This window comes from Lithobates pipiens, unplaced genomic scaffold (genome assembly GCF_037356315.1).
Source record: "Lithobates pipiens isolate NorthernLeopardFrog02 unplaced genomic scaffold, aLitPip1_a1.2 Scaffold_3, whole genome shotgun sequence".
Lineage (NCBI taxonomy): Eukaryota > Metazoa > Chordata > Amphibia > Anura > Ranidae > Lithobates > Lithobates pipiens.
In genome coordinates, this window is record NW_027507790.1 from 192,622,256 (window position 1) to 192,637,001 (window position 14,746).

Consider the following 14,746-nt stretch of genomic DNA (forward strand, 5'->3'; position numbering starts at 1 on the left):
CATGTAGGAGAGAAATGTCAAAATTGGCCTGCGCGTGAAGTGGTTAATCTTCAAAAATGTGCTCCTAAATGATTCAAAATATAGTCAAGAGAAGTCCAGGCCTTGCTCTGCAGTTAAACATTTAGGACTCTGTATCACATGGGTGTCTGCACTGAATTACAAGCGGGGTATAGCAGTCCCTGTGAAGGTATTTCAATTCTGTATTTAGCCGTTTGGAGTTCAGCATCAACTTTCTACTTTGAAATTATCCTGAGCAAAGCACAGCTCAGTATTTAGGGATCTCTCATAACCATGCCTGGATATCCACCTAATCTCTTTTATATTAAGCTGTTAACTGCAGTAAATTCAGTCAAAGCAAACTGGGAATATATTAAAGCTCCTGCATCGGTTTATCCATAGAAATCTGCCCAAAGCACACCTGTATAAGAAAATGGATGCCCAAGAAGGGGACACCCTTTAAAAGAGTGGTAGTTGAAGCAATTTAATTGTAGCCTAATTTAATTGTAGTGCATTTTATCATCTGGGTTTGTAAGGATTTGTCCTTTGTTCTGGTTTCAGTGGTAATATGAAGGCTGAACAGATTACAGAATCATTCTTCAATTTACAGGGCTCTGTGTACTTCATATGATGCCACATACATGCCACCGCTGAATGTTTTTGTTAAAATCCCTTGATAATCATATTTCTCCAAGGAATCTTCGGGGATTTGGTACATGATACCCTTAGAATGGCATTGATGTCTTTCACAGGGGGTTTGTGCTGCATTTGTAACATAAGAATTTGAAAAGTTCTAGAATGTATTTAAAGAACAAAATATATTACCACTTCTTAGATATAATAGCTGTACTAGGTTTTTTCTGGGGGATTTTTTACTTTATTCTAATCTGGTGATTCTGCCAGTGAGATGCATCCTTTTATAAGATTATAGTGCGCATTTACTATACTGTGTATATGATGGAGAAGTGTTGTCAACCTAGGACAGGAATGTTTTTAGGACGTCTTCATTTTTAAGTCTTGCAGTGGCAACTGCTAAGTGTTCGGTTCCTGTAGGTACACTTCCAGAACTACATCTCCCAAGAGCTCCATCTCTTCAGTTTGTGGGCAGCATCATTCTTTTGCTAAAAATACAGTAAATGTGTGTATGCATGTGGATAGGGATAGGCAGAGTTCTGTAGTTCAACATATCAAGAAAATACATAGGGACTTTTGGTATAAAACATTCTAGTTCTAGAGAAATTGAAAGAAACAAAGTATCCAAATTGACTTTTAAGGCACCTACACAGTGATATATTAAAAACATATTTTTATATAATAGATATAAAAAGTATTCTGTATAAAAAGTAAAAATTATAGCACATTAATATTCCAGAACCAGATCACTTTCGCATTCAAAGATAGATTAACCTCACCCAAAGGGTATGTCACACTCCCAATGTATTAATCAATATCAACGTAAGCAGTAGAAATACTTAATATAGGAATAGTAGCATTCATGACAGATCCAACTGGGGATGGATTGGCCCCTAACTCAACATGTTAACTGGAATCAAGTGCCGCCTCTTCAGGAGAACAGATGAGAACTCTTTCTTCTTGAGAAAGAGTTTAGTAAGCATAAAGTACAGGAGGCCACGGTCATCAAAGGTCTACTGGGTTAATGCTTTGACCATCCCTATAGATCAAGGGAGAAAGGGGAGCACCAATGCCCTATCCACGGGTCACAACTAGATCAATGTTCTAGGGACAGGTGCGCTTATGGTTTAACGTAAGAACCATCTAGTGATGCCACAATGACTGTAAGTCAAGATAATATATCATAACAGGGGGAATTACCAAAATATTATTCTCAGTATGCAAGAAATACCAAAGATGAATAATCAACCATAATATGATCCACAACTGCACCCCTCAGGACATCCCTTGGTACAGTATACTTGGTGGTGGTAATAGTGGTTTCATCCCCTGAATAAACAGCAAAGAGTTGCATAGTTCAGTATGCAGAGCATGTTGTGTAGTTCAGTATGATGTGCATCTAAAGGAATACTATGGAACAGTTTCTTAAAATGTTATTTTCTCTCTCTCATACTCCTTATATTTATTAGTTATTTAATTATTTTGTAAAGGAAATGATTTATCAACAAAGGCTTATGAGATCTTTTGAAATTTCCTATTGACTACATTTTAAATTAAATGGACGCATTCTTTTTTGATCTCTGACTTCTGCATAAAGTATCACTGGAGTTAATTTTGCAACAAAATTCACCACAGCCTATACTTTTCTCAACAGTCATACATGAGGCAGCTCCCCCAATTTCCCATAAAAGGCCTTATTTAAGTAAACTAATAGATAATATAACAGGGAAATGTGAACACAGATTAGGTGTGTGCAATGCCTTAACCACAGCAATCAGTATGATTAACGGCTTACTTGCCTGATACACTTTAACATTTTCCTTGCTGTTTCATCTGTTAATGAAGAAGGCCATGTATGGCTTCTCTGGATTGCAGGCTCACCAATGACTTGCCTCCACTCTATAAAGAAGAATAGACATGCAATTTAAACTAGCTGAACTATGTATTAATGTGCGATGAAGTAAGGAATGGGTGCTGATGAAAATGTAACTAGTGCAAATGGTAGTTGGCAGTGGTGGCAAAAGATGAACAGTATTATTGCACTGAATGTTTAGTAAAATAACAAATGCATTAGTTCAATTACTTTCTCCTTTATACAATCAATAGCTACTGTGTGTGTGTGTGTGTGTGTATATATTTATAATACAGGGTTATTCTGCCAGTTTTCACCATCCAGCCCCCGTTCTTGCCTTCTGTCAATGCTATCCATAGCTGCAAGTGCCGTAGTAGTGTTGACAGATATGTGCATTCACAACCAGAAACAGGACTCTGTGCAGATGCATAGTGAGGCTGCTGTTCCATAGTCAGGCTTTGAGATCACAGATCACACCCCCATCATGATTGACCGTGCATTCTGGAAGGAGACTTTTTATTTTTTTCAGTTACTCCCTGGTTTCTAGGCTTAGGCAAATGATGTCATACATCCCAGGAGTCCTCTGGGGGGAGGAAGGGTTTTCTCAGCTAATCATGATGGATGTCAGGAAGTAAATGATACATGTATCATCTAAACTTAATGAAGATGGCCACTGCCGGAAATGCTAGAGAGTGATTTCTTAGCAAAATAAAGCAAGGAGATGTGGACGGATGGATAAGTTTGTTTTGAAAATGAAAAAAAATTAATGAAATAGGGTTTTGTGGTTTGTGGTGCTCAGATGCAATGTAGTTCCGCTTTAGGATAAAATACTTTTTTTAGCAGGTTTTATTCATCAGTGATGTGACTTTTAACTGCATTTATTATTACAATGATGTTTGTTCGGACTGTACTGTACTTTAAATTTAGGAGATATAAAAAAACAGGCAGCACACTGGCTGAGAGGTTAATACTTTGACCATGATATTGGTATATTCAGAAAGAACACCATTTACACAGAATTTGCACATTCTTTTTTTCACACTGCCATTGGTGTGTGTATATATTTGCATGTACAGTATATAGTTGTTTATATTAACACGTCTTCATTTTTCTTCTTGTCTCCCTATAGGGAACAGCCCACAAGACAGCCCAAGGAACTTCTCCCCCAGCGCCTCGGCTCATTTTTCATTTGCACGAAGGTAGTAATACAGTCCCCAAGTATACAGGGCACAATTTTTCTTCCAATAGCTCCTAATTAGCATCCTAATCTTGTCTAATTACTTTCTAATGCTTGGTAGTGAGGAAAGGACACATTATTCATGATTATTAATTTGCATGAAGAGTTTATTGTACATATGCTCGCAGTAGGTGTTGCTTTTAAATAAACACCCTGTCATTCTGTTTTTTTTATTTACTATCATGTCAAAATCCTGACAGGCCTATGTGTTCTTATGGCTGTTATACAGTTTTATTGCTATGAACGCTATTATTGTAGCAGAAACTACCTTTTTAATTTCTACATAGAGCCAAGTAGGAGAGTCAAAATAAGATGTAATGGAAAGGACATACATTATATGGCCAAAAGTTTGTGGACACCTGACCAATACATGTGCCTTTATGATCAAAAGTATGTGGACACCCCTCCAAATTATTGAGTTTAATTGTTTCTACTAAAGGGTTCTGGCATTGTTACAGTAGAGCACATTTCAGACAATTGTGTGCTTTCAACCTTGTGTCCTTTTCTGTTCTACATGACTGTGCCATTGTGTACAAAGCCAGGTCTGTGAAGATATGGTTTGACCACTTTGGTGTGGATGAACGTGAGTGGCCTGCTCAGAGCCCTGACCACAACCCTGTTCAATACTTGTGGGATGAATTTGCTGACTGTAAAACCAAGTCTTCTCTTCCAACATCAGTGCCTGACTTCAGAAATGCTGTTTTTGGTGAATTGCCACAATTTCCCACAGATGTGTGCCAAAATATTGTGGAACATCTATTCAAAAAGAATAGAGGTTGGTATAGCTGCCAAAGATGTAGTGGGAGGTACATATTATTTTTTAAGATTTGGATAGGGGTAGCAAGAACCACAATTAGACTTTTTTTTGCTGTCTATTGAGGTGTCTTCTCTATAAGTCCTGATTGCTAATGTTGTCAGGAGGTGAGAGTAATTCCAATATTCAGCACCACCACCAGAAAATGAATAGAAGGGAAATCTTCAAGTGGGGACCCTTGTTTCTATAGCAACTGCTTAGGAGGGGACTTTCCTTAAAGGGGCGGTCCGCCCACTGCTGCAAACATTAAAAGCCAGCAGCTACACTTCAGCTGCTGGCTTTTACTAATAGGACACTTGCCTGTTCTGGAGTCCAGCGATGTCAGCACCGCAACTGATGTTTCCATCAGCTGTTGGGTGCTGCCGCCTCCATTGCGGGTAAGGGAACCCGGCAGTGTAGCCTTGCAGCTTCATGCCAGGAAACCTACTGCGCATGCACGAGGCTCCTCTCCTCTCTCCTACTGGACCTGCAACATGGGGAGGAGGAGGGAGCCGAGCAGTGACATCAAAAGCCGTGGCTGTGGCACTCCCCCCTCCCCCCTCCCCCCCCGAAAGATGCTAAATGTGGCACCAGAGGGGGGGAGGAGACAAATGAGCGGAAGCTCCACTTTTGGGTGGAACTCTGCTTTAATATTAGAGAGAGACATCCTCTCACTTTCTGTTGAGTCTACAGGACAAGAAGTAAAGGGAAGTCTTCCTAATGAGCAATACTGTACATAGCAGAAAAAAGCAAATACAAAAAGTTTTTGTTTTAGATCAGGGGTCTCCAAACTTTCTAAACAAAGGGCCAGTTTACTGTCCTTTACTCTTTAGGAGGGCTGGTCTCTGGCTATTGGTGTTAGAAAGTGCCTCAGCATCAGTAGGAGTAGACAATGTCTTAGGCTTGGTGGTCAGTGGTAGTAAAAAGAATTGCATAATGCCTGTGGTCAGTAGGAGGAGGTATAGAGCCTCATCATTGGTATTTGTGAGAAGAATGGCGTCCCATTGCTGGTGAAGTGGAAGGCATTGTGCCCTATCAGTGAGGTGAAAGGAATAGTGCCCTAGTGTGATATCAGTGGGAGGAATGGTGCTCCGAAGTCCGGATGAAGGCAAGCAAAGGTCTGCAACTAGCCCAGGGGCCACAGTTTGGAGACTACTGCATTAGATGTTCTTTAATGCTTATGGACTTTTGAATGAGAGATGAAAAAAAGATGGTTAGGTGTTCATAAACTCTAGATTTACTAAATTTTACAAGTATTTCATCTATTTCAACAGGATGTGAAAGATGGATTTTTTTTAATTGCTTTAAGTAAAAGGATTATTCGTTTTTAGAAAAGGAAAACATTGTAAACCAGCTGCAGAGATTTTACATGTTTGAAAAGCTTTGCATGCAGCAGCAAGCATTTTTATCTCCTGTGTACATTCAGTATTGATTGATTGCTAATTCCTTGGGAGATAACGCACAGATTGGGCGCAACGCTTACAAAAATCAGCCTAATGCTCCAAGTCATTTACTTTAGTAAGTACTTGAAAAGCCCATTATAAAATTAGAAAGATTAAACTTTGCCAAAACAACTTCGACAAAGATAAGTGCTAGCTTATTCTATGCATCTTTGTGAAAAATAATTGTTCTGTTACTCTTCATAACTGGTTTTGGGTTTTGACTGTAAAACCATAATGTGGATTGTTGAGTTATCTTTTTTTTATTTTTTATTTTTTTTATTTGGGGGAAAAAAAGGTAAAAGCAGAGAAAAGAAAGGTATGCATTATTCATACTATACATTAGTATTAGTATTGCCTTTACTTATTTTAAAGGATAATTCCACCCGAACACTAAAAACTCTATATCTACGATCTAAGACTAACCTATCTTAAAAGAAATCAGTATACATACTTTTTTAAAGCCGTTCCAATCCGGTCCCACAATGAGCTGTCAGGGGCAGCTCCGCTGTGGAGGCGGGTGCAGAGGACACATCCAACAATGGAAGCCCCATAGTAACTCTATGGGTAACATCACTTCCCATTCATTTCAGCAGTTGCCGGCTGTGTCCTCTGCAGAGCTTCCGCCATTGGAGACCGGACTGAATTGGCTTCAGAAAAGGTATGTATACTGATTTCTTCTTTACAGGGTTGGATAGGTTAGTCTTAGATCGTGGATGTCTGTAGATGTAGGGGTTTTAGTGTTAAGGGGTGTTAACGTGGACTTCCCCTTTAATCTTGGGCTTGAACAATTGGTTTCAGTAGACAGCAGTCTATTTCCTTTCTTGCAGTTCAAGATGTAACTCAAGTAGTTTTTCATTCTCTGGATTATTTTGCCCATTTTATTTTAGTATTACGAGACTCATATGTCAACATTTACTCTGTAAATCAATCTGTTACAGCTCATTGAAAGAGCAGTATGGTAATCATTAACAGCGTAACAATGCAGACATATAGCAGTATGTATTTATGGTAGAAAAAAAGTTGCCGCTGAATGTGAACAATTAAATATTCATGTAAAACATGTCAGTTGACAGCATTGTTTTTTTAATTTCTTTTTTTTTTGCTGAACAACAGGACAGATGGACGACGCTGGTCTTTGGCATCCCTGCCCTCATCCGGCTATGGCACAAATACACCAAGCTCCACCGTGTCTGTAAGTACTGCTACTATTGTTTTTTGCTGACACCTGCTTCTCTTAGCAAAGGTGGCAAGAGATATCCCATGATTATATATTTAACCTGTCCCAATTTGGGCTACATGTTTATGGCTGGCAATTCGCCTTGCAATACATTACATACAAAGGGAATGGGTTGTTTAGGGAGAGTTTCTACTACATAGTTTTGGTAGCTCTAAAAGAAATTTCATAAATATTGTACAATCAGCTTGTATTGTGTGTGTGGCCATCTTTGGAGGGTGTTAGGTCTATGATTGGCTATGGTGGATAATTTATGTAAATTTTTTTACTTTTCCCCTGTGATAAGCCAGTGCAAGGAATTTGTATGCTGGGTGGATTAAGTGTTGGACTGCTAGTTTACACATATATTGTTCAGTGTAGTTATGGTCATTATGATAGATTATAGGTCATCCACTTCAAAGTGGTAATGCAGCCAAAACAACAATGTGGTACAGAGACCTGTGTAAATAAATCAAAACTATATACAGCATCTCCCGAAAGTGAGTACACCCCTCACATTTTTGTAAATATTTTATTATATCTTTTCATGTGACAACACTGAAGAAATTGCACTTTGCTACAATGTAAAGTAGTGAGTGTATATCTTGTATAACGGTGTAAATTTGCTGTCCCCTCAAAATAACTCGCCACACACAAGTGGTTGAAGGGGTGGGAGGTCAGCCTGTCAGTGCTCAGACCATATGCCGCACACTGCATCAAATTGGTCTGCATGGCTGTCATTACCGGAGGAAGCCTCTTCTAAAGATGATGCACAAGAAAGCCCACAAACAGTTTGCTGAAATCAAGCAGACTAAGGACATGGTTCCAGTAATCCATGTCCTTAGTCTGCTTGATTTCCGCAAACTGTTTGTGGGCTTTGTTGTGCATCATCTTTAGAAGTGTGGTCTGATGAGAGCAAGATAAACTTTTTTGGTGTCAAGCGTGTGTGGTGGCAACCAGGTGAGGAGTACAAAGAGAAGTGTGTCTTACCTACAGTCAAGCATGGTGGTGGAAGTGTCATGGTCCAGGGCTGCATGAGTGCTACCAGAATTGGGAAGCTACAGTTCATTGAGGGATCCATGAATGCCAACATGTACTGAAGCAGAGCATAATCCCCTCCCTTCGGAGACTAGGCCGCAGGGTCGTCCTCCAACATGATATCGACCCCAAACACACCTCCAAGATGACCACTGCCTTGCTAAAGAAGCTGAGGGTAAAGGCGATGGACTGGCCAAGCATGTCTCCTGACCTGTTATACAATCTGTACACTCACTACCTTGCATTGTAGCAAAGTATCATTTCTTCAGTATTGTCCCATGAAAAGATATCAAATATGTACTTGCTCTGTGTGTGGCTTGTTGTGATGCTGTTCATTGTGAGTGACACCCTAATGCATTGTACAGTATAGCCTGACACACTGCAGCATGCCATGACCCACATACCATATATTATGGTATGCTTCATTGTTTAAAAAAAAAAAAAAGCCACACATTTTATATGTTGTGGGTCAGCATCCCATCTTAGTAAATGTGCTGTTTAACAAAATGCATATTAACGTACTCCATAATCCATGAGCATTAACACACCTGAAAGGAATGCTTTAGTGCGAATGGGCCCTCAAAGTTTAGCAGCCAGTAGTCTTGTGTGAGGGCCACATGATCCTCTCAAAGGATCCAATATCCTATTGTTCCAAAGGATTTGTAATTCTATCCAGCTAGTTTTAGGATTTTAACAACAGTCTCACGTTTATTTTCTGCTTTCCATGTCTGACGCCAGCCATCTCACCTGACAATTGATCCATGTCATTTATTTATTTTTTGGTCCAGTTAAAGTGGTTGTAAACCCTTACATATACCCAGTGAAGTAACTGGCCTCAGGTTTGCACAGAAATGAAACATATCCTCCGACATACGTTGTACCTGTTTATCTGCAGTCTTCTCTTCTCTACATGGATTCAAAATGCAGAATTTTTAAGCTTGTCCGAGAGTTTAGAAAAAAAGGGGGCAGATAGCTGAAGTTACACTCTTCTGGGCTCAATAAGGAGAGGTCTGAGAGCTGATTGGAGGGAAGGGGCACACCCCCCCTTCACATAGCACAGAGGAACACAGGAACAGAGCAGAGGCTGTCGATCAGCTTGAGGTCCTCTGCTGCTTGGTGTCAGGAAAACTTGTCAGAAGTGATTCATGCTGATAGCAGAAGAATGAAGCAGCAGACAAAAATGACACTTAGTGCTCTTAAAGTGATTGTAAAGTCTCATTTTTGGGGGGAAAAAATAACAAACATGTTATCCTTATCTGCTATGTGAAGTGGTTTTGCACAAAGCAGCCCAGATCCTCCTTTTATCAGTTCCCTCTTCGGCTCTCCTGGCCCCTCTCTCCTGTCGAGTGCCCCTACAGCAAGCAGATTGCTATGTAGGCACCTGAATCAAGCAACAGCTCCCTGTGTTCATTCAGGCATGAAGCTGCAGCCAGGCCCCGCGCTGACTGATTTGATAGACAGCAGCTGGAGCCAATGGCGACACGCTGCTGTCTCAGCCAATGAGGGGAGTCCTGGGCATCCAAGACACTTCCGCAACATCGCTGAATAGAGATGGGCTCAGGTAAGTATTAGGAGGGCTGAGGGGGCTGCTGCACATTGAAGGCTTTTTATCTTAATGCCTTTACAGTCACTCTAATTGAGAGAGTACACACTATAGTAGGATACGGTTTGTTTATATTTCATATCTTGGGTTTACAACCACTTTAAGATGGAGTAGTAGAGTGATGGTGCATCAGTAAACCATCAGGCTGGCCATGGGTGGCAGGAAGGAAAATCACTCCATTCCCCTATCATCACAGTCCGTGTTGATGGGGGAATGCCTCCTGCTATGCTATTGTATAGCCGATGGCAGTAACTCTATATAGAAAAATCTGATGTGCTGGTTGTTCAGATGACCAATTGATCAGCTTGGGTACAATCAGCCTGGCCATACATGGTTTGAATCTTGGACAGTCCCTGCTGAACTGTCTAAGATTTGAGCCATCTGTGGCTGGCTTGAAGGGGTTATAAACCCTCGTGTTTTTTCACCTTAATGCATCCTACGTTTTACTTGCCTGAGGCCCATATTTCTGTCAGTGGAGATGAGCGCTCCCTCTCTCCACATGGCTCCCGCTGCTGTCAATCAAATCCAATGAGCGCCGGGGAGGCGGGGCTGAGTCCGGTATTCATGTCTATGGACGCAAATGCTGGACTCGGGAGTGCACCCGCAAGGTAACCACCCTGGAGAACGCTTCTCCTAGGGGGGTTAACTGATATGGGGAGGAGCTGTAGGGGATCCCAGAAGAGTGGGTTCGGGGCCACTCTGTGCAAAACGAGCTGCACAGTGGATGGAAGTATGATATGTTTGTTTTTGTTTTTTTTAAATGAACCCTTACAATCATTTTAAGATTGACTGAACAGATTAGGCTAAATACGTTGAATGAAAATTTTGGAGAAATATGGAGGCGGTAGTTGCCAGTAATTCCATCCAAAAATACAGGGTTCCTAACTGTCCAGCCAATCAATATAGACTTTGCATTTAGATACAAGTGGTAGTAACCAGTCCAGTGTTGATGTAAAGACTAATTTTTGTATTGTGCTGGGTTCACCCTATTGTAGATTGGATGCAGGTTTCCCCTACATCCAATTCGTATGACAGGAGATCGTGACCGTCTCTCAATGGAGCCAGTTCACACAATATCCGGGGCGGCCGCGGAGTGAATTGCACTGGAGTCCTGTGTGTATTTAGCTCAGTTTCAGGTGCGAAATTAGCCACAAATTCGGACCTGATTCATCCCTGAAAACAGAGAACAGGGACACACCAGACCCCTGCTGTGAGCCGCATCCATCCGCAGTGTGAACCCAGCCTAAAAGTAAACAACTTCTGTGTTATAAGTGGTCATGTACAAAGTTCTAAAATTTCTCCAGAGTTTATTTGCTGGCTAAATCAATAACATCTTAACAGTTAAAACGTAATAGGCATTAGCTGTTCATTTTTATCACCCATCCACGTCATGGTAGCTGTAGACATTGTCACCAGTGCAAGTTCATTGATTTCTCCCAAGGATCTCTCCCTGTACGGTGCTGCTGTGAGCCACTCCTTTCCTGTCTGCAGTATGAGTGATGGGCCCGGCTGGGTGCTAGCTTGTTCGGGAACAGGAAAAGCAACAAGATCTGCATTTTAATCACCACACCTCATAATGAGAATGTACAGGCTGCTTCTGTCAGGACACACTGACTTCAGCTTCTTTTCACAAGTTCATCCTTGTGCCACAAAGGCTTTGCTTTGGACTCCATGTTCCTTGCACAAAAGCTGGCACTCTGTTGTCTTTTCCAGACACGCATTTGTCTTGTCTCTTCATTTATTGTTGTATGAGGTTGAGAAGGAGAACCATATGGTTTTCTATAGCAGACAGTGCTGTACAGTGTGTACATGTATGGAACAGAACATTCTTAACTCATGCATCCTTTTTTTTTTTCTTTTTTTTTTTTTTACTTTTGCTTTTTAAGAACAGTGGTCATTTTAAGGCCTCTTTTTCCTGAATAAAACTAGAGCAGATGCTGCTATCATCTTGAAAATCAGCTTGTTCTTTAGATACCACTGCCCCATAAATTATTTTCACTATTTAAAGTATAGATGTATTCACTGATTATTGTCAGAAGATAAAGGTTCCAGCTCATGTAGGTTATGTGGTCACAACCCGTATTTGGGGGCCATTTTTTCTTTAGGTTATGCTTTTTCTGTCAGCACTAGATGTCACCTCGAGGTTTCTGGCCCTCAATGCCCTGCTTCTCATTGCTTGTGAAAAGCTTTCACAGCAAAATGGGCTACTTACCGGTCTGCATACGGTAGAGAAAGGGTCTTTCAACAGTTGTAACAGTCTGAGAAAGAACTCTACAAACTATAGTAAGCATCTCGGAAAGGTTCCTTATCACTATACAACATGCTGAAATTATCGTTACCCAAGGTGCTTAAATTATTTATAACGAGAGAAACTAAAAAATGATGGGCCTTTTAAAGTGGTTGTAAACACACTTTGACCTACAGGTAAGCCTAAATTAAGGCTTACCTGTAGGTCCAAGAAATATCTCCTAAACCTACGCAGTTTAGGAGATATTTGCCGAAAGACAGGCACCGCTGTCTACGGCACATGCGGCGTAGACAGCGGCGCACTGAGCGCGCCGCGGTCAACGGCGATTTGCCGCGAGTGGCGGCTCCCGTGCACATGCACGGGAGTGACGTCATCGCGGCTTCGCCGAATGACAGCGGCGGAGCAGCGAGACCCACCGAGAAGATGGATGCGCCGGACTACAGGGGACATCGATGCATAGTAGTCCATTATGCTTTACCTTGGCAGGGAATCAAAGAGGAAGTAAACTCATCAGGGTTTACTTCCTCTTTAATGTACCTACTGTGTGTGTGTGTGTGTGTGTGTGTGTATGTATGTATATATATATCTCATTTTTTTTTTTTTTTATAAAACCAAGATTTTAATTTGTGTTAGAAACAGCCTCATACAAAAAAAACGAACTAAAAGCAATGTACAGTGTTAATTTCCTTACAATATAAAGAAGTCCCTCCTGGCTCGCTGGTTTGTAACATTTTATTTTCATTTTTTCATTTTTTTTTTTTTTCATTTTAAGGTACATGACATAACACAATAGTATGTAAAATTATCAGGTTATGAAAACGTCCATTGGTAGAAACATGCAGAATGAATACGGTAAAAAGTGCAAATTCCACTAGAAATGCAATGCAATAATAAAAACGTCATTGTTATGCTAGAGTCTAAGGGCCAACACACCGTAAAAAAAAAAAACTTCATTGCATTGTGGCAGGAAACTTATAGGAGGGCAGTGATAACCTGTCCATAATAAGAAGGTGGTATGGTCAATAAATATATTACCGCTAGAAGGCAGAGGTAGTACAAGTACAATGACCCCTCTATAGTAGGGGATAGCATTCCCTAGGCCAATAGCAGCAGTACCTTTGAAGTCGGAGCATACTGGGTAGTTTTTTCTGAAAATGTCGAGTAGAAAAGTAGACACCTAGATTGCCTAAGTTTCTTTTTTTTTTTTTGCCTTAACTAGAGATAACTGTGTACTATAGGATGATTCATTGTGTGATTAAAGGTGGCTATACACAGCTATAAGCGTTATCAGACAGGACCAAATTACTTTTTATGTTGGGGGAATACCCTTTAATATCCCAAAGCGTTGTATAAGAAAACCCCTAAGATTGGCATCCAAAATTGAATCTAGCATGAATGCAATAAAATACATAATTGTTCCCGATTAGGGTGGGAAGGCAATTGACTTACTGTGAAACAACATATATGTTATTGTTTAATATATTGTGGATTATGAAATTTAAATCTAGGCACCTTTAGTCCTATATGTAGTGGATATTTTTATTGTTTTTCAGAGTATGCTGGTGCTGCATCTGTGTGATCTGGCTGTATACAGTTGGTGACCGCAATATTGTGTGATATCGGCGAGATTGACACCCTGCGAGCCCCGTCGCGGGAGCCAGCTCCAAGCCGGCTCGCATTGGTAAAGGAAAAATGTTTTTTTCCTTTCCCAATGAGCGACAAGAATTACTGACATTTAGGCCGGGTTCACAACTTGGATTCCCGCCAATACCAGGCACTGTGTTGGGTATGAATCTTGAGGGAGAACTCCACCCCAAATTTTAAATAAAAAAACAGCATGGGTTCCCCTCCAGGAGCATACCAGGCCCTTAGGTCTGGTATGGATTTTAAGGGGAAGCCCCTACACTGAAAAAACGGCGTGGGGAGCACGCAGCCCGGCCGGTCAGGAAATGGGATGGGGACGAGCGAGTAACCCCTCCCCCCGAACCGTACCAGGCCGCATGCCCTCAACATAGGGGCGGGTGCTTTGGGCAAGGGGGTGCCCTGCAGCCCCCCACCCCAAAGCACCTTGTCCCCATGTTGATGAGGACAAGGTCCTCTTTCGGACAACACTGGCCATTGGTTGCCAGGGTCTGTGGGCGGCATATCAGATCCCAGCCCCCCACCCTATGTGAATGAGTATGGGGTACATCGTACCCCTACCCATTCACCTGGGGAAAAAAGTGTCAACAAAAAAACACACATCACAAGTTTTCAAAGTAATTTATTAGGCAGCTCCAGGGGTCTTCTTCCGACATCGGGGGTCTTATTCCAACTCCTTCGTGCTCTGTGGTTCTTCTCCATGCTCTCTGGCCTCTTCTCCCACTCTCAGGTTCTTCTGCCGGCTCCTCCGCTATCTTCTTCCAGCTCTTTTGCTAGCAGTGGCCCAGTCTTCTGCGTCCTTCTTCCCTCTTCTCTTCTTCTGATGTTGACACAACGCTCTCTCTCCCGCTGTAATGCCATGTGCGAGGTGCGTGGCCACGTATATAGGCATGGGGCGTGGTCACCGGGTAATGTCACTCGCAGTCCCAGCATGCCCCGGGACTTGACGTCATAGGGGGTGGGGTCGCGGTGTGACATCACCCGGTGACCACACCCCATGCCTATATAAGTGGTCGCGCACAGCTCACACGGCATTACAGCCGGAGAGA

General features: G+C 41.6%; 1 protein-coding gene across 6 annotated transcripts in view; it reads left to right on the forward strand.

Annotated features, from left to right (window-relative positions):
• Positions 1–14,746, forward strand: part of MAST4 (microtubule associated serine/threonine kinase family member 4) — an 831,319-nt gene that overhangs the window by 681,327 nt on the left and 135,246 nt on the right. For all 6 annotated transcript variants that reach the window (XM_077462654.1, XM_077462655.1, XM_077462658.1 and 3 more), the window contains 2 exons: positions 3,612–3,681; positions 7,068–7,146. In XM_077462654.1, the coding sequence (XP_077318780.1) occupies positions 3,612–3,681; positions 7,068–7,146 (149 nt within the window). The remainder of the gene's footprint in view (positions 1–3,611; positions 3,682–7,067; positions 7,147–14,746) is intronic.